The following is a 26,900-nucleotide window of genomic DNA, read 5'->3' as shown; positions in this document are numbered from 1 at the left end:
TGGTTTCATAGAAAGTGTTACTTTTTTGATAACTTTGTGCTTAAAGCCGAATTCATAGCCAGTCCTGAATAAAATGTGCTGGTCTGCATCAGATCTCTAAATTACAGACAAATCCAGCAGATTGTTTTGTGTTTGAAAAATAAACAATTATATTTATGGTCTTAAAGTAAATAAACAAGAAAAAACGGCTTCACAAATCGGTCATCGGCTGCCCTGATTTTTTAAAGATCGGCGTCGGCCACTAAAAATCCTATCTGGTCGACCTCTGTTCTGGTGTAATACATTCGTCGGTATTATGGGCTGTGTGTAACAGTTTAAACTCTGTGGTGCACTGAAATTGCAGGCAGCCTGACCTTTACCTGAGCTCAGAGTATCAAACTGAATAAATTTCATAACTGCTTTCCCATCTTAAATCACAGTTGACCTTTAGAGGAGGAATCCAGTTTCCCCCCAGAGTTAATGACGAGTTTCAGCGCCTTACCTCCGTCTGGACAAGGTAGTTGCGTTGTGTGCGTATATGTTTGAGAAAATCCAGGACGCTGACTGTGCTTTTGTCCTTGATCTGTTGCAGCATGCTGTCGATGACGATGTATGTTCCTGTGCGCCCGACCCCTGCACTGAAGAGCCCAGCACAAACTAACGTGAGACGATCCCTCGGAGGGGAAATTTTTAAACAAGTCAGCAGAAACGAGTCTCATCAGGAGCGTTTATTTAAGCCCTGGAGCTCAGCGGTGGTGCCGTACCTGCAGTGTACCAGGACGGGACCCATGTCTGCAGTCCGAGCTGCCGAGGAGCGGCCGATGAAGGTGAGGACAGGAAGTGTGTACTCCGGCACGCCCATGTCAGGCCACTGAGTGTAGTGATACTGAATCACAATGCGCTCATTTAGCCTCCCTTTTGGATTCCCCTTCTGGCCCTAAAACATTACAACAAATAGATTAAAAGACTTAATAAGACATGTATTTCTATTACACTGTCTTTCAGTTTCTACATTAACTTTGTAAACCTAAAATAAACAGCTTTAAAACTTTAAAAAGTATAATTTTGATAACCTTCCCTCTCCTTGTAGTTGCATACAACAAGTCAAAAAATGTATCCAAATCAAAATAAGTCAAGCTAAAGTTCTCCAGATTCTGATTGGCACTGACATCAGAGGCTGATCTAAGTTGGACCATTCTCCATCTCTTAACGTTTTCATGCAAAATGAGTCAGAAAAATTTTGAGCCAATCTGCTAACAAGCAAACAAAAAGCAAAGCATATCAGGCACATGATCTCCTTGGCAGAGACAAAAAACACTCAGACATATTTCAAAAATCACATTAACTTTTAACTTTTCTTGAACAACCTCCCTCCTGTATTCATCCCAGAATCAAAAAACTTTATTCATCCCAAGGTCCAATTCACTTCTGTAGCTAGACCGGCTCATTTAAGAAAGCTGAATAATATAAATTGTAATAGAAAAAAAAACACTCAAACAACAATCAATCAAGATTTAAGGTTTAACATTAACGGGCCTCTGTTATTAAATATCCAAACACTGAGAAGCAGAAAAACACACAGAAGTATGAACCAAAATGATAAATAAGCTTAAGGAAATAAATTGAGGAAAACATACAAATGGAAAATAAAACATTTATAAACAGATTGACATTTTAAAAGATGTGGTAATATATAAGTAATACATGCAACAAGAATGACTAACATTGAAAACATGGTGTAAAAAAATGACTTGGAGAAATCAAAACTAACCAAAGTAAACACAAAAGCAATGGCAACAACAGACAAAGGAAATTAAATTACAACAAAGGTAAATGTATATCACAAAAAAACCCAAAATAAATATGTAAATGTATCTAATAATTTATATTTTGTGTCTATTATAGATTTTAGCAAGTTGAGTTTTTTGTGCTAATAAAAACTAAAACTATAAAACACAACAACAACTATCTGTATGTGGATATAAACAATATAAAACCAACCAGTTCATGTTTATGTTTTGATGCCAAACCCTAAAGAACAACTGCAGTTACCTTTTTGACTTTTGTGTTCCTTATCAGAAAACGCCGCAGCGTGTAGCAGGCGTGAACTTTGGTGCTTTTCAGCGTCACCACGATGTTTCCGTACTGCTCGCTGTTCTCCGTCGGCCAGTACTGGTCGCACTTTCTCTGAAACACACAAGGTTACCGGCGAATGCTAAACATGAAGGTCTGAGGAAACGTTGTGCGTGTTTTATATTCTCAGTTTGTGAATCACGGAAGGAGAGGGAAACCTACCCTCCCCTTTTCCACGAGGTTGGTTATCATGACGATGATTCCGGTGTTCTGCTCCCACACCATCCTCCAGAAGTCCTCGAACGTCGACTTGAGAGGACCCTGAGCGGCTATGTAAGCTCTGGGGTGGTTGTAGCCCTGAAACAAGAAGTCGGTTGGTCATATTTTTGTAACTGACCCTTAGTTTCAGCAGGTGACAAACCCCCCCACTTCTTCATCTGACAGAAATTGCCAGTAGTTAAAGATAGGTTGATGCGCTTGATTCAAATGCTTTTTTTTTTTACAAGTGCCAATTGATTTTGTGACTTAAAAGCCTGACTTGATATTCTAAAGAAAACTGTAGAAAACGACAGCCCTGTGAAGAATTTCTTTGCAGCTCACGTTCGCCCTGATAACCAAACTGTGACCTGCATTCATGAAATGGAAAATAAAAAAAACAACAAGTCACGAGTGAAATGGAAGAAACCTACGTCCACATAGTTGGCATTGATGTAATCCGAATGTTTGGCATCCTTCCCCGGCAAGGCTCTTAATTTCACCCTGCTGTGGTCATCTAGGAAAAAGCATTGATGTATTTAGAGGACTCATGAAACGGATGAAAACTTGATCTAAAACACGTTATTGAATTCCACAGCGGTAGACATCCTAATCAGATTTTACAGCTGACTCACAGGCCACGATGTTGATGTATCTGTTTTTGTGCTTGTTGTCAGGATGATTGGAATGTTCTGCTGTGATTTTTAAGTCGACTGTGGAGCGCTGGACCTCCTGGAGAGAGGAGAAAATAGACAGAAATGGATTTCATTAAACAAGAGGAGATGAGCTAATAGAATTAGCCGCTTGATTTCCATGGAACTGTAACAATGGTGTTATAACAACAGAATTTTTTTTTGATCCTATCTTCTTCTTTCTTTTTATTTTAAGAGAACCTTTTTTTTTGTTCTAGCCTCTGCATAAGGAGCTCAGAGCCCAAGATGAAGTGAACTTCCAGCAGGGATTCAGTGTCTCAAGGACGCTTCAGCGGAGCAGATGCTTACCGCCACTGGGGCTTGAACTAAAGCCTATAGTAGAACAGTCGTCTTCTTTTCCTCCTCACTACACTTTGGTGCATTCAGCCGTCCACAAAAGGCAGCCACTTCCAACACGGCTTCATCCTGGTGCATTTGAAAAATCATGCACACCAGCCTCACATCAAATAACCCCAATTAGAGGGAACACTCGAGGGGTGAAGCTTTTGCCTTCTTTCCTAACCTAGTTGCACAGAAAAAAAAAAAAAAAAAAAACATGTTCCCATCCAGTCAACCAGCACAAAAGGCCTTCTCTAATTAACCTTCATCTCTGATCTTTCTCTCCACCATCTGGCCTGAATTGGTGACTCTACACTCAAACACACAGTATAAACTCAAACTATAGTTTGGATGAGAAGATGTGCAGAACTGACACTATCGGTGCTTGGCAATTCATCAGTCTGTGCAAAACTCAGGAGAAAAGACGAAAGCATGCGTGATTTTGTTCTTTCATGCTTGGAACAGTTTTAAAAAAGCACCGTAAAAAAAAAAATGCTGGTGTAGATTCTTTGTCACCCAGGAGGACGTGACAACCCCCAACAGTTCAAAAACAAAGCGACTGGGCAGGAAATGAAGAAAAAGAAGCAAGAAAGGAAGTCCGGGTGCTTTGTCTTAATACTCTTAGGATTTCACCGTGCACCAAATCGAATCAGCATTAACGCAGAGGTGAAAACGTACCTCGAACTCCTCCGCGAAACCTTGCATGTTGTTTTTGTAGAGCTCCATGACGTGTTTGACGAACTGCTTGACAGGGATGGCCTCCATATCATCTGCAGGAGGAATAAACACAAGTTCAAGCAAAGTGCTCGTTTTCACATACAACCCCAATTCCAACAGAATTCAGAACCTGATTTTTAGTCAGTGTGTTTTCAGAAAAGGGGAAAATATGCACGAGTTTATTATCATACTAACTATAGTAATTTATAGCTCAGTAAAAGCTGCATCAGTCACAGCAAGTTGATTTTTAAATGAAGAATTATTTATTTCATTTGGCAAACTAACCTCACAAACGCCTATATTTTGGTTCGGGGAGGTTTTATAGGAGGGAGCATCTGTTTCATCTGAGCCAAATCAGCCCCAAATCACACATGAAGGATGTTTGATCAGGCTGGTTGGCACAAGACGCACCAATGCAGGGGACTCAGCTGTCACAGTTGCTGATGCGGGACAATGTCTTAACTAACACACCTCTGCAGCTGAGGCCTGTCGGGCCTTTACGTGCCTCGGTGGCTACAGCAGGAAGGTGAGTTCCCATTTATTAATCTGGTCATTTATCAAAGTGGCTTCTGTAGAACGGAATTCTAATGGGCCACAGCTGATTAGCTCGATTCGGGTTTCATAAAGATGTAAAAGTGTTCAGAGGTATGTTCACGCGGAGGGTCAAATGTACCGTGGCTCTATCTCAGTTCTTTTAATTATGTACAAATAAATTCAAACAAAAGGTTACAAAAACTGTAGGTTCAAGAAAAACAAGAAAGAAAAACGGGAAGCAATAGAAAGCTATGAAGACAGGAAGGGAGGAAGAACAGGAGGAATAAATGAAAATAATAACAGAAGAAAGCAGAAAGTAAGGAACATTAATAGAAATAATGAAATGAAGGAAATAAGAAAGGGAGGGAGGAGGGAGGGAAGAAAGAAGAGAGCAAATAAAGGAAGGAAAAAGGAATAGATGGAAGGAAGGAAGAAAAGAAAAAGTCTTAAGGAAAGATTGGAGGGAGGAAGGAAAAACAAAAAGGAAGGAAATGTGGTGCAAGGGGAAAAGAGAGAGAATGATGAAACGAAGAAAGGAAATGAATAAGGAGGACAAAAAACAAAAGCAAAGAAAGCAAAAAGGACAAGATTGAAAGAAGGAAGGAAGACAATGCAAAGGGAAAGAAAAAAAAGGAAAGAATGAAAGAAGGGATAAAAAAGGAAAGAAGGAAAGAAAGAAACAGGCAAAAACAAAAAGAAAGAATGAAAGACGAATACAGGCAAAGGAAAGAAAAAGAAAGAAAAAGAAAGAAAAGACCGCTGAGAGTAAAGGATGTGGTGTGAATGCCAGTGAAAGCTGCTCCCGGTCTCTACACTCTCGCTGCCTCAAAACGTCCCTGAGCTTTAAGAGACTGTGAGAGTAAAGTCTGATATCGACAAGCTGCCACGGCACTGCTGCCTGGGATATTAAGTGCAAAGAAAAGCCAGTCACTCAACTTCTATAAAGCTGTTCAAAGAGTCACTTCACATGTAAATGAACAGAGACTGCACGCGAAGATGTCAAGGTAAGACAAGAAACCATCTGAAAACACTTAATGAGGCAGAGCAGAGGTGTGCTTTTATCTGCTGACAGAGATCTGTGAATGGAAGTCAAGACCCCATCAACACAGCTCACTTATATTTACACGTTTCATGATTCAATAAAATAATGTAAGTATTGGATTTAAAAGAAATCATTTAAACTGTCTTAGATCTTCTTACCTTTCTAATTTGACAATTTACAAACTATATTAAAACTGTTTTTATTTGGTGTTATAATCATTCTTTAGTTTTCCCACCAAACAGGGATATTCTAGTGAACTACAAACTGCTTTGAGCACTATATATGTATACGACTTCTTTCAGACACACATCAAAAATTAAGGACGTCTCACCTGGTATGGGGATGATTGGGATATTCTCATTGGCCACCACCCGTGGAGAGCTGCTCTCCTCCACATAGAAATGAGCCGTCTGGAAAAACCTCCTACGGGGACACGGAAAGATAAGACCAGTGAGTACAGCACGGTAAATACACCCACTATCATCAGAAATGATGCAGGAAAGTGTATTAGGGACTTGTCCTCAGATGTAGACTGTCAACATTAGCATAGAAATGTTGAGGAAAATGACAGCAGCTGAAAAGAGCTAATGAAAACCCCAGAGTAGCCGAGACACGGCTGATCGCACGCAGAGCGAGCGGCTCCTGGAAACGCAGTCAAATCAGGCTTTAGGGAAAAGGTTAAACTACGTACAGCGACTCACAGAAGCACACCGCTAAATCTTAGCCTTTTAAGCAAACCGAAGACAACTAATCAAAACGCGCACTTTCTTCTCCACTTTTAATGCCGTCGAACACAGAGACAACTTCAAATGTGTATTTTTTGCATCAACCTTTGTATTAAGAACTTTGATTTCCAACACGAGTCACTGAATAATCAACAGCGCCTTCAAAAACCCAAAGCAAATTGCAATTCTTGAACAAATCCTCGCCAATTTGACACAGGTCAAGGTTAAAAGTTTTCAGAATTTCAAAAAAAAACACCAGAAAGTCATAATAATTTGAAATTACCTACATTATTTAGGAGGGGATATTTCAGCTTTGTGAAAGGGCAGTTTTTGAGGTCAATGTATTCCATATTCAAGACAAGCTTCTCCACAGTGAGACCAAAAAAAAAAAAATCTACAATTCTAACAAGACTGAAAACAGTGAGAGTGGAATATTTTAAGTCCTGGACACCTTGCATATCCACCATCTCCTCTAACGTGAATGTGCTCTGATAAATTCACAGGAGCTCTAAATATCCTAAAGTTAATCCTACCTGTACTTGCTGCAGAGGAGGGAGCAGATGCTCGTCATTCTTAAAGAGAGATGAAACAAAAAAAAAAAATAATAATAATAATAAAAACAAAAGGTGGCACGGCATGAAAGAAAGAGAGAGACGGAGCAAGAGACGACAGGGGAAAACTAATGGGGGGGAGGAGAGTTCCAGCCCCAAGCACCCCCCACCCCCCAGTTTGCGTCACTGCCACCTGAGCTAATGGCTCCCTCCGAGTGCAGATGTGGTCCAGCTCCCGACGCGGTGCAGCCAACGTCTCCTTGCTGACTTCTTGCTCCCACCGCTGCAGGAGAAGAGTTTGCTTCGAGGGAGCAGAAACTGTGATCAAACTCCTGGGAAACGTGAGCTTCAAGGGCAGCGAGGTGTTACCACGAGTTTGGATTTGATCTCGTTTCGATGCACGTCTTTTCAACAAACGCGTCAAAGCATCAGAAGATTCCAGATGTGTACCCTAACCTTTAACAAATATTTCCACCGCGGACTGATTAATACTGTCCAAAACAAGCTAAACAAATAAACTAAATACAAGACAACACTTTTAAACGACAATAAAAGTAAAAAATAAAAAAAGTATATTTAAAAAAATGTGGTATTTAGTCGACAATACCTAGTACATTTAGCAACCAGAGGAAGTCGTTAGCTGTAATAGCTGCTTTGTCACCAAGAGGCTACGCAGAAGATGAAGAGTTAAGAGAGTGTGAATTTCATCTCTCCTCGTGGCCTTTTCCCCCGGGGAGGTAAGCATTGTCTGTGAACTGTCTGAGCTGTCACAACAACAGCTGCGGTAATCTCAAAGCTACCTCGGCGTTTCTACTCGAGTACCACAACTCCCAGTAATTCATCCACCAAGTGAATCCTCTACAGTCGTCTCCTTTCCAGCTGTCTGTTTTTTTTACACCTCTACGGAGCTGATAGCCAGGCTTTTTATTTATATCGCAACTTTATAATCCACCACAGTAAGGTGCAATAAACATTTGCAGCAGTGATCTCACTGAGCAACACAGTCCAAAAAAAAAAAATACTAAGAGTAAAAACAAATATAATCCTACACAAGTAGCCAGAGTAAATAAGTCTGGCACCAACTGAGGAAGTGGTCTGTAGTGCTATTTGTTTCTCATTAAGCGCCATCCGACATGTGCTAGTGGCCTGGCCTGTGTAATTACTGTGGCTCCAATGGCGTGGCTGGAAATTAGCCCAGCAGATGAAGACACAGCTGGGACCTGTGCTGGAAGTGCGGGGCCTTCAGGTCTCTCCCCCTTCACCCTGCTGGATGATGGGTCTGATATGCAAAGTGAGGGGAAGGGAGGAGCTCTTCTGCCCAGAGATTGATGTATCTGCCTTTGAAAAACACGCCCAGACCGTGTTGTGCCGAATGAAAAATCCAGAAAGTGTAAAAGGATGATGGGGCAGGCGTGGGTGAGGGGCAAGGAGGCATGATCCAGTAATAGCCCTTTCAAGATGAGACAATTTTGTAAAAGCACTTGATCAATGACCTTTTACTCTTCTAACAGACGTTTCTTGCAGTGTGATGATGCCTCTGTAATGCAGTTATGTGGGCTTATTGAACTCTTTCTCACCTCCAGTAGACCATCATGATCAGCAGCATGATGAGGCACAGCAGAGTGAGCGCAGACACCACCACCAAGGGCACAATCCACACCATCCGGCCCATTCCTGGGTGGGGGGTCCGTGTCGTGTTGGACAAGATGGTTCGGTCTAAAGGATGATACAGAAAAAGTTCTAAATATATACAAGTGACCTATACAGGGTCATTCGTTAGGAACATCAACTTACATTATTATTTCCCACACAGTACACAAAAAAGTGGGAAATACCACTAAACGTTACCTCAAAAAGTATTTATTTTCCTATTTTTTATGGTCGTTTGTGATAACGTGGTTGGGGTTTTATGTGAGGACCTAAAAATTGCTTTCAAAAATTAAGGTCTTTAGAGAATAAAGTTCTTTTTTTGCCCCCCATGACATTATAGCCATTTTGGTGTTTGCTAATGTCAATTAGCTGTGACTCCAAAAGTTAATCAGTTGTAGATGTACATCCAATGATTACCTCCTAAGAGTCTTAATAAATTCTGCCCACTGGTTTATGAGATGATACGCTCAATGCTACGGACAAACGAGCACACACATGCAGGCAAAAACATTATCTTTCATCTTCTGCGGCGAGTGATAAATACATAAACCCTGCCATTAGCTGCTTGTAATATAAAAGAGACTAAACACACACGTTTCAGGAAATTAATCAGAAATAGTGATATGGGATCCATAACATTATTTCAACCTTAATCTTCAGCTGGTACACCCCACAACCGATTTAAAAGAAGCCTGCAAATTGTTTCCAACTCTTGTGCAAATCTTATCTTTGCAAAAATCCTAGGTTTATAATTGACTATTTGACAATCTATGCTCATGGAATTTTACCATTTCTAACACTGTGATGGTAGGAAAAAAAAAAAAAAACCTTCACAAAAGCTTTTCCTTGAAGCAAACTCTTTTGAAATCTGCTTAAAGGAATTCCTTGAGGCAGAACCCCTCTGGCAGAGAGCCGTCTCCTTCCTTCAGGCCTCTGTGTTGTAGTGACACAAAAGCCTGGAGCTTTGTCTTTGAGTGAGATGGTAACTAGTGTATTTACGGTCTTGTATCAACTTATTTGTTCTTCTAAATTGGACTTCATAAATGCCGGCAGTGTTTACAGAATTCAGCTTTGGAGCAAAGCCTTGCCTCATAATATAGGTGGCTACAAGAGATCAAGGCTTCCTAAGAGTTCAAAAAATGTTTTTTTTTCCCCTCTTTGAAAAGGATTTAAAATCTGTTTGAAGGGAAAAGATTTGCTCACCAGTGTGAACAGAGAAAGGCCAGAGACTCTTTCCATCATTAATCTTTGGAGATAGTGTAGAGCTCCGGGGGATCTGCATCTCAGCGCTGTCATTACGGGGCTCCTGAGTGGAGACTGCATTTACTTCTGTGGGTTTCTTCTCCTTGTTGACCAATTGCTCATCATCGGTGCTAGTAGGGACTGTGTTGCCTTTAACTGTAGGCTTGCCGACTCCTTTCTCTTTGGCTGTGGATGCGGGGGTTGGGATTAAAGGCTCTTCGGACACAGTGCTGTTTGCTTGTTTCTCCTCATTATCAGGAGAATTTTTGCCCTTTTTATCCTTCTTTGCCTCCTCTTCTTCCTCCTGCTCTCCCTCTCGCTCGTCCTCCTTGTCATCCTCCTCACCCTGACCTGCAGGCTGTTTCTCATCAGACTGCTTGTCTGTCTCAGCTCCCTGAGTTGCCGTCCGCTCAGTGTTGGACTTCGCGGGCGGGGTGGACGGATGTGTCGGGTTCTGAGTGGCACGAGGCGCCTGCGTGGGCCAAGCGGAACTGGGCAAGGAGGAAATCACCCCTCCGCCGACACCCAGACCTGCCAGCAAGGTGCTCGTCACCACGGATGCCACTGTGGCCTGGCTGCCGCTAGAGGAGGGGCCCATCCCGGTTGCCATGGAGACAAGAGAGAAGTGGATGCCAGAGGACGTCCAAGTGGAGGAACCAGAGCTGATGGGAGCCATGTCCGCTGAGGAAGCTGGAGAAATTGTTGGCTGAGAAGGACAGGCAGGATAACAACATGGTCACACAACAGAAAATGACTTTGAGCACATAAAGAAATTTGCACTGCCATCTTCTGGTCAACTAACCATTCCAGTCTTCACAATGCGAGACCCTTCAAATATTCTTGTTGTATTGGCTGCAAAAGAAAAAAAAAAGGAGAGGAAATTTATAAAACTATGTCATGTGTTTTGACTTCCGGGGATAGTTTAGATGTTCTGAAGCAGGGTTCTGTGGATAGACTGTAAACATCCTCTTACCTGTGAAAGATATCTTATTGAATGTCTTCAGTTTAAAGCAAGACTTGACTGATTGACAACAGCTAGTCTGAGCAGGGCTAGGACCTAAATGGATTGTTTTAAAACAACTCCAACCGCTTATAAATTTCATAAATGATTCATGCAAATGTCATTTTATAGACCTTTATACTGACTTTAATTTGCATTGCCCAGTTATTCCCGCAGAAATATTCCTGACATTCCTGCTGGAAGTGATACAGCTAGCTATGATGTGGCTTTTTGTACTTGTAAAAAAAAAAAAACATTTATTTTATGTAAATAAATGTATGATGCAAAACTCACGATAGTGCAAAACTTTAAAAATTAGCATATTTTAGCATGAAACATTACAAAGTTTTGGAAGTTTGGAGTTGTTTTAAGAAGGCAGCGATCCACTTTGGTCCTGCCATTAGCTTGTTAATCCGATCAGAAATAAACTTTTTTTCTCTAACTCTCTGTTCCAAAGCAACATGTAAAATATTATTTGTGCATAAACTTTTCCCACCCTGCTTCTAAAAATTTGAACTGTCCCTTTAAGGACCTACGAATTTAGGCTATGCAAAGACTCAACGACTTTAGAGCTTCGACCATGTACCTCTGAACAACAGCGTCTGGCTGAAGTCACTGCGCTGGTCGTGCTGACACACTGCCTGCACTCTGAACAGGTACAGCAGGTCAGGGGACACGTTAGTAATAATCGCTTTCTGCAAGAGAGAAACACACACACACACACACGCATTAGCAGCAAATATTCTGAGGCTAGTAAAATTACTTTTAAAAGAGTGGATGCTGATGGCTAAAATGAAAATATATTATGTAAAGCTTCAGTCATTTTTCTGCCTAATTTGTTAGTGTTCACAGATGGCTACAGTTATATTAAAAATGTCCACAAAATTGGATGGGTGATTGCCTCTGCGGTTGTAGAGTTAGTTTATTTTTTTCTCTCTCCCCCCCATCGTAATATTTCAGATAAAGTTTCCAGAGACAGAAATTGAAATGGAAATGAAAGTGGGCAAAATAAGCAAAACTGACAGCTGAGAGAGGAGTGGACAATAATGACAGAAGTGTAATTATACGACTATGGCACCACATGAACACAGTAATCATTCTTTCAATCATCCATTTGAACTAAAATGGCAACAATAGAAACTTACAGCTCCTAATGAAATAAAGATATACAATAAAAACAAATAATATTTCTTTTTTTTTATTGTTATTGGAAAACTGCTAAAGGCAGAAAAGTAGTCTCAAAAGTCTAACAGATTTTACCAGTCATAACTCACAAAACAGTCTTCAAATATGGGTTTTAAAAAATGACTCCTCTTCATATCTTCCGCCTACACAAGTTTCTCCACGGCAGTCCTAATGGAGAAGACTCTGCCTTGTTGTGTCTCACGACAAGCCCACAGAAAATGGAGAATGAAGACTAGACTGTGGAGATGTGACAGTTGTGCCAGACAACCTCGGGGCGCAGTATGGTTGATAGAGAACTAAAAGGTCACTGAAATGTTGCTGCAAATTGCCTGGAGTAGCAAAATAACCAGCAAAGGGAGATTTGAAATGAAATGTTTTCTATGTTTAAAATCAAACGGAGCCATTGTGGCAGGTTTCTAGAGAAGCTGCGATTAAGGCAGACTTCTGAGCGTGCAAAATCCAAGGGAAAGGAAATAAATATTAATCCGTCTTTAGCTGAGCATAGCATTAACTTAATTTGTAAGGCTGTCCTTGACAGCAAGAAGCCTTTTTGCATATTCATTTCAACTTACTTGTCCATCACTTCTAAGCTTCAGCGACTAGATTCTAAGTTAAAGATCCCCTCCAGGCATCTTTTAAAGGCACGCAGCATAGAGATGAGCTGCACAGAAGAAGTTGTGAGTAAAACCTGTTCCTTTTCTCTCCCCCCTCCTCTTTCCACCGTTGCACTAAACAGTTCAATTAACTGGTTAAAAATTCCTAAAATTAACATCTCCTCCCCCGCATCACTCCCTAAATCTATGAATATTCAAATTATCTTCATTTTCAGGGAGTAAATGCTGAACGCAGCAGTTCCCCTGATTCCTCCAGTGAGTGTTTGCAATAGAGGCATCAAACATGTGTAAGCTGCATATTGGACAACAATTTGCTTGTAAACTAGCTCCAATGTCACTAAATAATCTTTAAGAGCGAAAGCAGGTGAAAGGGAAACACGGCTGTTTGCTGTCGAACTGCACATATTTGGAGGAGAGTGTCGCTGTAAAAGAATCAGATGCTGCACTCTCTCTGTGCAGCGTTCCATGCTGTAAGAGAGTCACTAAAGCAGCAGCAATGCAAGATGCATCACCGGCCTATAACCCATAGCAGAGGCAACAGTGTATTTTGGAATGCATGACCAGGCTGGAGGTGCTGGTGTCACCAGGGAACTGATCCCAGGATTCTGAACTGGTGGGTGCACGTTTTGACCCGGCGCTGTTTATATCTAAAGAGGCAGTCATGCAAACTATCAAGACAGCTGGGGGTCAGCAGGCCTTGAAGAAATGCACAGTTGGATGTTGGATCCCCAGAAATGGAAAGATGTATGACCGCGGAGAAGACTATGCAGTGTGAAAAAAAGAGCATTCCAGTAAGTACAACCTCCTGCAGAGAGAAGATTTATTTCTGTAGACACAGTGGATGTTTTGCTAAAAAGATACAGTAAGAACTGGAGAGGTATTCCGATGTTTAAGGCAGCCGAGCTGAGTTAAATGATCAGTGGATCAGAGATCTTAAGAACTACATTTGCTCTGCATTTGTTATTAAAGGAAGTCTGTGTTCAAAGAGCCGTCTCTGCTGCCTGAAACCAGATCAGGAGTTTTTATTTTTTTAATTCTCCCTGGTTTTGCTGTTGGTAAAATGAAAGTGCAAAGACCACTTTTGTTTACACCTCTCTGGGATGAATTAACTTTTTGACCTTGTTATAGATGCCCACTTCAGAGACTGATTCACATTTAAATGAATACAAAACTAAAAAGAAAAAAAACAAACAAACAGCAATAGATGACGGAGAAAAAAAAAACAACTTAAAAAAAACACTACATCTGAGTAAAGGCCACAAGGGTTTTTGTCAGCTCATTATACATATATCAGTTGTGACGCGTCAATGTCTGCGACAGGCCTGTGTTTCTATTGTTAGACAGGTGAGTGACAGCGGAGCGTCTGGGTCCTCATATCAACCAACAGCCACATGCAGAGTTCATCACAACCTGTCTCCCCTTTTACACACCGTCACTGATCCAGCCAGCGTTTCATCCTGACAGATACATCTGAGGCTCTGCACTCCAGTCAGAGCTGGTTATTGTGAAATAAAATTAAATTCAATTAAAAATAAAAAGGGAGAACTGTGCGGTGGTTCGGGGTATGGCTCACCATACTCTGGTCCCCAGTCTTGGAAAAGGTCTTTTCGTCGGCGACGTCCCGCTTCACCCAGCTGTAGGAGACCATGTAGCTGGTGATGGGGGGGTGATAGATTGTCAGAGGGCGTTCCCAGCTCACGATCAATGCTGTCTGGTTTAGCGGCTGGATCTTCATGCTCACTGGGGCACTGCTGCACACTGGTCCGGAATAAAGAGAGGAGTGTGAGAGGGAGGCAGCATAAGAAGGAAAAACAAACAAACAAAAAAAATAGCTTTTGCATCAATCTTTCACTGACTGCATGAAGATGGAGAGCTGCTTGATCATATTTATTTGACTCTGCTGAATGCAGGTTGCCTTTTAACATCCCCTTCGCTCACTCCTGAAACTTGATTTAAAGCCATTTTCCAACTGAGAATCCTCTAAAGGTGCAAAATAATACAGTAACCTAATAATGAAAACACCCTTGAAAGCTTTACTAGGGTCAGACACAACTTCAGGTGGAGGTGTATATTATAGAGATTCAGATTTGAGCGTTTTGATCGAACCAAGATGCAGGAGATTCCAGACAGTTTCAAACAGCCAGCATTTGGGCAGATAATGTAGCAACTTCCTTGCATTTCCAATCTGCAAGTTGCTCCAAGTAAGACGAGCTGTATGCATGAGGAGGATGGAACAAAAAGAACTATATATATATATATATATATATATATATATATATATATGTGTGAGCCAGCCTGAAGGTGGCAGTGCAGGCTGCAGCACGGATATTTACACAAAGATCCATCAGTATGAGTAAGGGACAATCTGGACAGGCCTCTCAGCACATCAGGGCAGCAGCAATCAGAAACTAGTGTCAAATGACTATGTGCTCTTAGAGTTTCTGCCAAATTGAAATTGTCACCACAATTTTCCCCATTTGCACGGCGAGGCCGTGACGCAAATTATGCACCATGACATGTGAGAGATGGAAAGAAAGACAGGGACAAAGGGAATCAGTCAAAAGATCACAGGGGGAAAAAAGAACAACAGGAAGGAAATCTCAGGGTGTTGATTAGCTGTGACAGGTGCGAAATGCATCATAACCTGTCGGCTGTTCGTTGTCAGGTTCAGTAGCTCAAGAACAATAATTTAATAGCAGCTGAAGATGTCACTGTGGTTTTAGTGCCTGCATCGTTACGATCCTGACAATCTCCTTCCTTTTTACAATTAACACGATCATATTAATAACCCTCTAAATATCGTCTCATCAGCTCCTGCTTTGCATTTTGAAATATAATTTTGCAATTCATGGGCCTGAGAAATATTTTGAATATCTTAAACTCCAATAATCCACGGACTTATAAGTTTTTTTTTAGCTTGAAACAAAAAGCAAATGAATAGCACAAAGTAGTGAATATAATGAAGCAGATCTTTGTAGTAGTTTATTAGCATCTAAATTATAAAAATGCAAATGACGTGGGACTCTGAATATACACAATGCATACTTTAACCTCCCAAAATAACCCTCCCAGAGCTTCCATCTTATCCTGCAATAGCACTCAGAGCGGAGCATGAATCTTCCTCTTGGCAGCTTCTACAATGAAGAGGATGAAATGACTGTTGTCAACAAAGCCGCTCGACTGCGTCTCGCTTTTAAAAAAAAGCTGTACGGTTTGTTTTAAAGCAGCAGACACGTTGGAATGATGTGGGGAAACAAGGATTTCTCTAGAAAATGAAAACAAAAGAAATAAATATATCTGATTTAAACACATACTAGCATTTTTTTTTCTCAAACTTTGCAGCAAAGTCATCTGAGAGATAAACACCGACACAATAACTTCAACATTTATTTTATGATAATGTAACTCTTGCTACAGATACCGCGGCCTGTTTGAGTCATTTCTAAAAGCAAAATGCCAAACATTTCATTGATTTTTGGGGCAGATTTAAAAGCCTCACGGTGAGGATTTTGCTACTTCTCTCCATTTTACATTTTTTGCACACATCATTTTACTTATTTACCATTGGTTTTCTGTAACAAGTCAGCTTAAGTAATCAAGCTGCATAACTTGAAACTGTAGAAAACAACTTTTGTTTGTTTTTCCCCCCTCAGCTGATTGCTCATGAAATGTCAAAATACTGGTAAAAGATGCCAAAGTAACCTAAAATAGAAAAAAAACATGTAATATTTGTTGTGACAGAGTGAACTAGTTTCTAAACAGAGAGAACAATAAATCTGCTCTGCTTGTGAGACAGCAGCTCTGATTGAGCTGGATTTTACACTCGGTACACAGCAAACACAAATGATAAAATAAATAGCGCCTTATGGATCTTGAAATTCGTATTGGACAAACAATAAATCTGCACCACGCAAACTAATCTGCAATCTTTATTTTGCATCAGAACAGTTTGCTTTGCCTCTCGTACGGTCAAACTTAGTCCTCGGCTATTAAATCTACAGTAAATAAACGTGCGGTCAAATATTGGCCGCGGCTCTTGTACCACTTGAGTTGAAATCCGTCATTTATGCCATTTGTTAACAAAAATAAGACATTTTAACTCCAGTGCCTGAAATCTTCAGCAGATTCCTATATTTGAACCAAAAAGAGACAGGAACGCTGCTAAGACGGGAGAGAAAATACGAAGCAAAAAAATGGAAAGAAAAAAAAAAGTGAAGATGCAACAATCCACATTCATCCTGCCTGGTGACATAACAGCACAAAAGCAATTTCACAACTTAATTTGTATGGGTCTATTTTAGCTGTGCCACATATTAATGATGATTGCTGATCAGCCCTTTTAGAGTGCTCCAACTTCATCACAAGCATTCCCAATCAATTCTCCCCACCAGACACCAACAACACCAATTTAAGGAGCAGCAGCCTTTCTCATTAGTCTCCTTAGTTCCTGCTCTTTCTGTTAAAGCAAGCACAGCAAGATGCACACATAAAAGTACAAGACAAACAAAAAAAAAATACTCTGAACAGCTGCGTATGCGGTCTGAACTTGGTATTAATTTGTTGTTAGAAGAATCAGCTGTCATTGTCAGAGTGACAGGCCAAGTTTTGCCCAACATCTTCCTGAAAATTACATGTTTTAGTCACAAGTTGGGATCAATCATTAAAATAAATCCAGCAAAAAGAAAAAAAACTATTCTTTACAGTTTTTAGACTACATTTATTAACCAAATGAGATCTAAAGCAATAGGATATCTGAGGGGGTTCAGTGAAAATACTATGAACACTTAATATCTTACCTGTTGTAGATAGCTCTTTGAAGGGCCTCAGTTTAGAGAAATAGAGAATAATTCTGACTTGATTGAGGAGCCAACAGCTAATCTGAGTGGGGCCAAGGCTAAAGTGGATTACTGCTGCCTAAAAACAACTCAGACCTGAAACGTTTCATAGCCATTCATGCAAAAGTTCTTTTACAAATATTCACATAACCGTCAGTTTTTGCCTTACACACTTAGTTGCATACAATTCTGTAACTACTTGCAACCACTACTACTTGCAACCAACAGCAGCAGCTAGTTGTAGCACTTCTAGAGCAGACTGGAGCACTTCTAGCAGAATTGTCAATATTTCTGCTTGGATTATGGTGTATGGTGCAAAATTCACAAATGTGTAAAGATTCATAAAATGGTGTTTGCATGAAAGGTTAAAAACATTTTTCAGATTGAAGTCCAGAGAAGCCATCTACAGCAGATAGGATGTTATTTTTCATAACGTTAAAAGAATTATCTGGTGTAATATTAGTTGGTTAAATTACCAGCTCCAACCAAGAGATAGGAAATCTTTAGCTGACAACATCTGTAATAAAATATATAAAGCTCTATGTATGACAAACTATTTTTTTAAAGTCTGTTAGCTGTTCTTTCATGTAGGTGACATGTAAGTTTAAAGCTAACTAATAAAATGTTCCAAAAAAAGTGTATTAAAGCACAGTTCAATAAAATGTTCTGAAAGAAAACTAGGCTGTTGAAAAGTTAGCTTCAAAGGTTTAAAAATGCATTAAATAGTCTAAAGTCACCAAGGTCAACTAAATTTGTAACAAAGTTCAATAACAAGGCCTTTTCTCTCAGTTTCTGACCTTGATAATTTAAAAAAAAAGTTTTTTTAATCAGTTTATTTTAGGCTGATACTCATAGACCTATGAATCACTGAGGCAATAAAAAAGGGACTCAACTCTCGAGCTAAACCGGTGTTGGACCTACACATACAAGAAAAGATAGTATAGAACGAATATTAAATATAATCTTTAGCCTCTTTGTTCAGCAGCCCATTGAAAAGATAATTTGATTCAATTTCTTTAGCTGCATCGACAAAAAATGACATATATAACACAATCTGACAAGCATAAAATAGTACCTCTGCAGATACAAGTCGATTGCTTTGTACTGAATCTGTACTGTTACATTAGTTATGTTCTGCAAATGACAGAAAATATGACACCACGCACAAAAAAAGCATGAAACATCTTACCTCTCGAAGCCTCAGTGCTATGAGGGCTTCCTAATATTTCAGTCAAATCTTTCTGCCATGCATCTTTTACAGCCGACTTAAAAATCTTCCTGTTGTTCAGGTTCTGCAGGGGCCTGAAGTTGTTCCTCAGGTACTCGACAGACTTGACATGGTCCTGTTGCTCCGTTGTAAAGATGGAGTAAAAAGCATCCAGCTAAATGGAAAGAAACACAGAATAGCTATCAGGACACATTTAAGTGCTGCTGCTACTATGTCTGGGTGTGTGAGTAAATGTGTTAAAGATAATATATCATGCGGCACTGCATTTGTAGTCACTTGCCAGTAGCTGACTGTTCACAAGTGGGGAACAGTATTTGCAAGAAACATTTACACCACAGGCAACAGCAGGCACAGACTTCAATCATCACCCAGACTACCTGCTGGGCTGTAACTTCTCAATGGGGCAAATTTGTGGCCATTGATTGCCAAGAATGATCTCCTGCCGCGTGCTGTAATGACTACACATTACAGATACTGTGGAATCAATGTGTCCTATGGGTGCTTGGAGAAATGAATTACAGGTTCATAAAAGACTATCTGTGAGCGTCACAAACATTGTCGAGGTGGTCAATAACCTTGCGGCAGAAGTCATTTCGGAACAAAAGATTTGTCCTCATGCAAGTTCATAGAAATTCCACTGAGCCCTGCAAATTTCTGTGGCGCAGAATGCACAGGAGAATATGCAGCTGGCTAACCCAAGAATTGTATGTATAAAAGATGCAGCAAAGCAGCTGTGGAGGGGGGGAGATCAGCAAAAAGCACGGGGCATGATTTGGCATATATTATCTCTCAAACAGCAATAACAGTTGGAGGTAAAACGCTGTAAAGCACGCAGGCGAGTGCTGTAAAATGCAACATTTTTCATAAAACATATGTTAAGCTGTTGCTGTAATAGCTCGAATTATTAAGCATTTGAATTAATGAACATCTTTAGTTGTGTGATATCCAACCTCAATATGGTGCAGTTTTATATCTTAGAGCCTATAGGCATTGTCTCAGAACAACGGCATGATATAGGTGCTATCTGACACCCACTATCACTCAAATGCCAGTAATTGGCTCCCCCTTCCTGTTTAATCATGCACTACATAGGCAGTGATGGTTTCATATGCAAAGGATCTTGATGGCAAGGTGGGAAAGAGGACGAAAAAGAAGAAGCGCAATGAGAAATTGGTCACAGTGTTGGACTGCAAGTGATCCACTGAGCGTGCACAAATGGGATCTGGAGAATATAGCTGCCTAGGTGTATGTGTGTGAGTGTGTGTGTGTGTGTGTGTGTGTGTGTGTGTGTGTGTGTGTGTGTAGTTGTTGTTACGTGTGTGTGTGTGTGTGAGTAACTAGACTTAACGCACCTGTGAGTGGGACAGATATACAGGCCTGGAGAAGATGATCCACTCCACGACTTTGCTGCAGGGCGGAGTGGTCAAAGAGCCCGTGTATCGGTAATAACTGTCCACTGATGACGGCAGCAGATCCCTCAAGATGAACGACCTGAGGTTGGTCTCCTTTTCTGGGTAAAGAATGGGATTAAAATTTGTTAGTGCATGAATTTGTACAGCGCAGAGTTCTGTGCGTCCACCCCATTTCACCTCGCTCGTGGCGTTTTTACTGCTTTCCTGAAACCTCCTCTAGTGGAAGGGCAGTAGTTAAAAGCCTCACTACTTGTTATCGCCCAGGCTACATCTCTGTACTGAGATGGGCTGAAAGAGGAGCAAAAGCAGGAGAGTCTGATAAGATGGCCAGCTCTGACAGCTGATCTGTGGCTGGGTGGTAGGGTGCTCTGCTCCATGTAACAACTGTGGCTAGGCTACGGGGATTAAGACAGATCCAAATGATTACCAAATCTCTCCTATCCTCTGATCAGAACTTGGCAATGCTTTGTAGAGGGAAAAAAAAGGGAACAAGCTGAAATCATCCAGAGGAAGATGCCTTTATCTCCAGTAAATATGTTGTGCGGGCTATGGAAGATGGTTTGTTTTTTCCTTGAATTATGATGAGAAGAGCCTAAATAAAGCAGGGTTTACGTCAAATCCAATCTCTCACAGCTAGTGGCCTTATCTTAAAAGAAACAGAGGTCTAGGGTGTGGTTTGCATTCAGACTACAGAGGCACGGGAAGCCTCGCCCCTATGCCTCATCTGTACTCTGAGTCAAATTCAGTATGCACAGCCTTTCTTCTCCCTGTCTTCAGACAGCGTACGTGCCCTATCGCTGCTGGGCTGCCGAGATGCTGATGGATGGATGACTGTGGGATAACGAGCTAGTGGAAAACCAACCATCCTAACAGGGGAGAAAGTGAGGAGCATTTAGCAGCAAGCAGGAAGAGAGTCCAAAAAAGCACCACATCCATGCCAAGCTTTCTTTCAGCTGGGAAATGGGATTCTGTGGTGCTAGAACAAACATCTGTGTATCTGTGCAGCACAGAGCCACGACGAGGAGGCTGTGAATCAGGAGCCAGAGCAGGTTGTCCATCAGCTGTAGGGCTCACAGTTCAATCTGTGACCTCTTCGCACAGAATATGCCTTGGCTCGACAGAAAACCCAAAGATGCTACTAATGGCAATAAAGCGCCTTACAGGGCAGATATGCCGCTATTGTTTCAATTATGTGCGTAAATGTGAGAAACAATGAGAAACGCTAAAAAGTGCTCCAAGTGTCGATATAGCAGAAAAGTGCTTTGCAAGTAGGGACAATCCACTCCTTCGAAACTGATAAAGATTCATGAAATAATCTAGTGCAACAGACAAGCTTGGTAATTTGTCTTTATTAAAGTTATATTACACAATAAAAATGGCGCTCAGCGAGATAAAACTGCAAGTGAAATGGTCTCCCACCTGATGATGGACTCATCGGAGAACAGTCAGTTTTCTGCAGTACAGTTATTTTAATTTAAAATCTGATTGTTGTGAGACCAAAGCACATGTACTGTAGTGGTCTCTGGTAATTTGTGGCGGTGGCATTCCCTCTGCAACATTTTACATTTACAGATCCTAAATGGTGCATTAGTACAAACAAGTTTATTTAAAAAGGGTAACATGAAATTGTTTTAACCTTCACCTGTTTGGTCAGTTCAGACAGATACTTTGCTGTACTATCTGGTTTTATTTGTACTGTATGCAACTTTATACATGCAGATTTTATGTATCACTGTATCTATAAAACTGAGATAAATTATTTTTTTAAGATGGTTAATGTCAATTAATGGCAAAATTTTAAACAAAGATCTTGTGCAGTCTGTTACTGCTCAGAATATGTGTTGGGGATCAGTCTCAAGTACTACTAAACCAATATTTCACCTAATATCTGTTTTAGTCAATATGAGTTTTAGTCATTTTTGACTGACCAAAGATCAGTTGACTGTAGCAGCCGTCCTGAATCGAGTTGACTCCAAAATGTAATCAGTTGTAGATGTGTAGTCAGTGATTACTTTTTGGAAGTTTCATTAAAATCCGACCGGTGCTTCATGCGAAATTTTGCCAACAGACAAAGGCACGAGCAAAAACATCATTATCTGCCTTCACGTTTTGGTGGCAGGCAATAATAAACTAACCTGCACCAAGTAGAAAAGATGCTTCTGCAACCCAGAATTTCACACTCTTACTCGCATACAACGCACAACATCTCATTGTACAGTTTAATTAGGCATCCACCTCTGGTTTTGTAAAACCATCACGAGTTCAGATAAATTACATGTTGGGTTTATTTGTCATCATACATATATTTGTCAATGTACATTTATAAAAAGAACATGACTGTCAGCAGCAGATTTTAAAGCAAGCTACACACTGTTGAGCTTCTAACTGCATGTAAAGATTACAAAGTCATGCTAACGCGTTGATTTATGGACTCCATAAGTAACTGCATCCAGTGGCACCTGCATTATTAACTTTAAGAAATAATAAGCATTAGGATTCGAGGCGTAGCTCGCAGCACAAAACATCAATAGTTGTGGATATAAAGTTCTGCAGCAGCCACAGTCCATGAAACCAAGAGCTGTCTAATTGAAGTTCAGATGTAATAATTAGTTCTGTGTCTCGGAGAGAAACTCTGCGGAGGTCTCCTCCTGCAGAGCTATACTACCAAGGGACGGGCAGTAACCCGCAAATTTATTCTCCGTTTGAAGTTGCACTCCGCTCATATTTTTTGTGTTTAGACTAATTTGGGAGACAGAAATATGGCACTCGGTGTTTAAGCAGTGGAATTTAAGAACGCCAGCGTTTGTTTTCTGTAAGCATGAAGGCAACTGCACTGATGGAGAATTTTACCACCAGGATCAGCTACAAAGAAATGTCAAAAGGATTTAGCAAGGGTCAATTGTTTTTTGGGAAATCCCACATAAATTTAATTCCTACTGTAAGGCTTTATGATAAGGAGATTTTAGTATGACAAGTGAAATTATATATATATAAAAAATACCATGAGGGAAAAAAGCCCCAACTATCTACTTTCTAAAAGGTCATCTACCTACGCTCACCACATAAACACAAACGCTCTGCATGAAACAAAGTTTGCACAGGATCACTGTTTGATTACTTACCATGATGCACTACTCCTTTCAATCCCTGGATGATTGGGTCCACAGCTGGGTTGTCTTTTTGTCCAAGCTGCAGGAAATGTCCAAAGACAAAAAGGATTACAAAAGAGGATTAAGAGACTTGGGTAACGATTTACATTGAAAAACTAAGAGAAACAATCAACATCAACAGAATAAAAGGAGGGGAAAGAATAAGATCAACATATAAAATGCATTTTAATCAGGGAGTGACGACTACAATCTACTGCCATTTTCACGAGTGGATTCAGCTGGTCATTTTTAAAAGACATTTTCGTCGCTAAAAAGCTGAAAGGGATCATTCAGATCTTTTAGAGTGGGGTTTTGTGGCAATTATTATCTTAGAATTTAATTCTGACCAGATCTGACCAAAGTGGATTGTTGTTGTTATTACTGCATTCTCAAAACTGCTGTAGAAGATGATCAGAATATTTTTTTAAACATTTACATCACTGTCACTGTCACGTTTTTTTGTGAACTAATCATTTGTGTACATGTTTTCTTTTCCTTCTCTCCTTTATCAGTGCACTACTTTTTTCTTTTTCTTTCTTTCTCGTCGTCTCTGTTGTTTTTGTTTGTGTTTTTTTGTACTCACAGTGCACTGTAATTATTGTCACCTTATGCAATATAAAATAAGAAAAGATGCCTGCAATTAGCTCATCAATCCAGTCAAAATTAAACTATTTGTCCAAACTGAGGCCATTCAAACAACGATCTACAACTAATGAGACATCAAATGTTCATAACCTTTCCACAAAATCCCACTTCAAAAGATTTAAACTATCAATTTCTTTGTCATTTTGGGACAAACTCCATTGTTCAGCCTAAACGCTGTACTATTTAGTCATTTGTTGTAGTTAACAGCTAAATGGGTGATACAACCCACACCTTTAGCTGTTAGCTACAACAAAGCGTGAGGCAATTTTAGCCAATAGATTTTCATTGTTGTAAGTTTTGAAAATCTACAAATCACATTTAAAAAGTGCATGTAATAATTTAACCAATTTGCCAAGTCCCTGCTGTGTTAATTCAACATGATGTCATTGTGTGGTCTGTTTCGGATGCCAAAAACAATAATATAAAGAAGTAAAAGTTCAACTACATTGGTGTGGCAAGTTCTTGTGTGAAAAAAAAACAAAAAAACTGTGCTGGAAAACCTAGTGCAGTGTCATCTGCTGTTCGTGTGTGATTTTTCCTCTGTTTTTTTTTGGCTTTGGCATCTGAACGCAGAGTTTGTAAAGGTAACAGACTGTAGTGGGTCTCCTCGCAGTGAGGAGTCATAGTTTTGCAAACAGCAGCAGTCATGCAGGCAGGCAGTCTGTCCAGTCCATAAGTATTTGGACAGTTACACAGCCTTTGTACTTGAGAGCATGCGCTTCAGCAAATTAGGTCCAAAATAAATGATAACAGCACTAAAGAGAAAAGTTTCAGCTTTGTTTTAACTGGGTTCACAAGAATATCAAACACCTGTGTGAGATGAAACACATACCGCCTAAAATGCAAAGGTGATACAAATTATGTTTATGTACGCAAGTTCCGTCAAACGTAATTCCTCCTAATAAAAGCAGCTCACGTTCTCATTTTGTTTCATTGGAGTCCTATTTTTGAGGAACTAATGCACAAAATGTAAAATTTATGAGTAAAGCCAGAGAAACAAGTGTTTGCACAGGTGCGAGGCAGCAAGAGATGACTTCCTGATGAAACAAGACCCAAAATGAAGAAATAATGGCTGAAACAGCTGAGGCAGCTGAGAGGTTGTTCGAGAAACTCCACTTTCAAAAACTCAATTGCTTCTGATTGAACCTGCAGAGTTCACATGATAACTACAGGCTGAAATTTATTATTCTGGAGAATTGTTTCCACAAAAAAGTCAAGCGGCTTCCGCGGTTGCTCTAAAACGACAAACACTGACCATGTGCAGCCTTGCACCGAGCATGTAGATTACTGCGAACTGAGACGGTGTCGCACTACCCCGCAATTAGAGTAGGATGCTGTAAACACAAACCACAAGTCATCAGGCCACATTAACATATGTATCAGTGTTTTCCCGTACCGTCGCCGTGGTCCACCCACAGCCCCTCAAAGCATCAAACTGAAGGGAAACCTTGTCTGTAGCCCCTTTCACACTCGCGCTGCCTCCCTTAATCTGACAGGATTTGAACGTGTCAGTGTCACGCGTGAATTATCCCACTGGCCCGAACCATTTTGAGATGGAAATCTGACTAGATGGGACCGTGTAACACTATGTATCACTTTCAACACGGCAAGTCTGAACTGCCTGGAACACATTAACAGACTGGCACACAGAATCTGTGACTTCTGATCAGCTGTTCAGACGAATCAAACAGATAGATTTAGTGAATGCATTAAAGGCCTAGCATTCCTTGAAGGAATGAATATCGCCTACTGCCTTTATGACTACATTTAATTCGAGGTGGCCACATCTTAAAGAAGTGTCAACTCTTGGGGTATTTGTTGAGAATGACTCTCTGCTACTAGCACAATAAAGTTTAGCTCAATATATGTAAATCTGACTGAATTATAGCCATATTTGTAATGGGTAATGATGGTAAGCTGTGGCAGCCATCTGGAATTGGGGGGACTCCAAAAGTTAATCAGTTGTAGAACTTCATTTAAGAATTACTTTCTAATTTTTATTTATTTTTTTAATTTGTCCACTGGTTTATGAGATATGCAGCTAACGGAGCAGACAAATGAACATACACACATACCTACACAGGCCAAAACATCATCCCTCTGCCTTTTACCTTTGGTGGGGGGGGATAATAAACAACAACGCAGCCCAAATATCTGAATGTTTACCCTAAAATATTTAGATGCTACCTAAATACGTAGAAAATTAATTATTTCGGTGACTGACTGAGATGTTCTGTATTATAAATTACCTCATCTCACAAACTATTCAAGCTCGCCTGAATGGCAACGATCACGTATGCACCACAGCTCCGTCGGCTGCTTTCAGACATGTTTAAATGAGGCGTGAGAAACATTTACAACAAAAAAAGCAACGGTGAGGTGATGGCTTTAGCAAACTGATAAACCCATTAATGCATTAATGTTACAGATTTCAAAATAGCTTTTGAAATACAAAAAAAAAAAAGTTTTTTGGATGACTCTTTCCTTTTTTGTACAGCCTACACTTAACTGTTAGCGATGATCAGCAATACCATTCGGCTCAACATTTTCTTAATATTTCTAATGTCCTACTTAGGAGACAAGACTGGTCCAAAGAGTGCTGGGATGTGGGGACCAATCCTCCCTTGAACGACATTAATTCAGGTCAGTCAGAGGAGAATAATTGTGTGGAACTGAATGCTGAATGTGGATAATATGCACACCTTAGAGGCCTTTAATAGGTCTTTGGGGAGCCCAGCAAGAACTCCCCTCATTGATTAGAAATGGTAAATCTGAGCCAATGTGTGTGTGCCCGTTTAAAAAACCCCTCACACTGTAAACTGCTATTCAGCGCATTGTGTATGGTGGTGCTAATTGCAGTAAGCAATAGGGTTGTCAGGACCCAGCGGAGGCATTTAGGTCCTCACACACACATGGTTCATCACTGTCGGAGAGTAGACCTACATTACGAAACACCTGTGTCCCCATTCCAGCCTCCCGCTGCCAGATATCTGACCCGCGCCTATATAAGATTAAGCTAAATTTTAGCATGCA

At 40.4% G+C, this 26,900-nt stretch overlaps 1 protein-coding gene across 1 annotated transcript in view; it reads right to left on the bottom strand.

Annotated features, from left to right (window-relative positions):
* The window catches only part of ca16b (carbonic anhydrase XVI b), a 117,531-nt gene that overhangs the window by 8,208 nt on the left and 82,423 nt on the right, over positions 1-26,900 (bottom strand). The window contains exons 6-21 of the mRNA XM_017408384.3: positions 23,196-23,262; positions 20,014-20,171; positions 18,623-18,815; positions 14,172-14,356; positions 11,386-11,494; positions 10,602-10,651; positions 9,761-10,505; positions 8,485-8,623; positions 5,963-6,054; positions 4,017-4,108; positions 2,943-3,039; positions 2,742-2,824; positions 2,275-2,409; positions 2,032-2,166; positions 744-916; positions 482-617 (exon numbers count right to left, since the gene is read on the bottom strand). Of these exons, the coding sequence (XP_017263873.1) occupies positions 482-617; positions 744-916; positions 2,032-2,166; positions 2,275-2,409; positions 2,742-2,824; positions 2,943-3,039; positions 4,017-4,108; positions 5,963-6,054; positions 8,485-8,623; positions 9,761-10,505; positions 10,602-10,651; positions 11,386-11,494; positions 14,172-14,356; positions 18,623-18,815; positions 20,014-20,171; positions 23,196-23,262 (2,589 nt within the window). The remainder of the gene's footprint in view (positions 1-481; positions 618-743; positions 917-2,031; positions 2,167-2,274; positions 2,410-2,741; positions 2,825-2,942; positions 3,040-4,016; positions 4,109-5,962; positions 6,055-8,484; positions 8,624-9,760; positions 10,506-10,601; positions 10,652-11,385; positions 11,495-14,171; positions 14,357-18,622; positions 18,816-20,013; positions 20,172-23,195; positions 23,263-26,900) is intronic.

Source organism: Kryptolebias marmoratus, linkage group LG4 (genome assembly GCF_001649575.2).
Source record: "Kryptolebias marmoratus isolate JLee-2015 linkage group LG4, ASM164957v2, whole genome shotgun sequence".
Lineage (NCBI taxonomy): Eukaryota > Metazoa > Chordata > Actinopteri > Cyprinodontiformes > Rivulidae > Kryptolebias > Kryptolebias marmoratus.
Note: the sequence above shows the minus strand (reverse complement) of the source record. Positions and strands in the feature narration are given on the sequence as shown.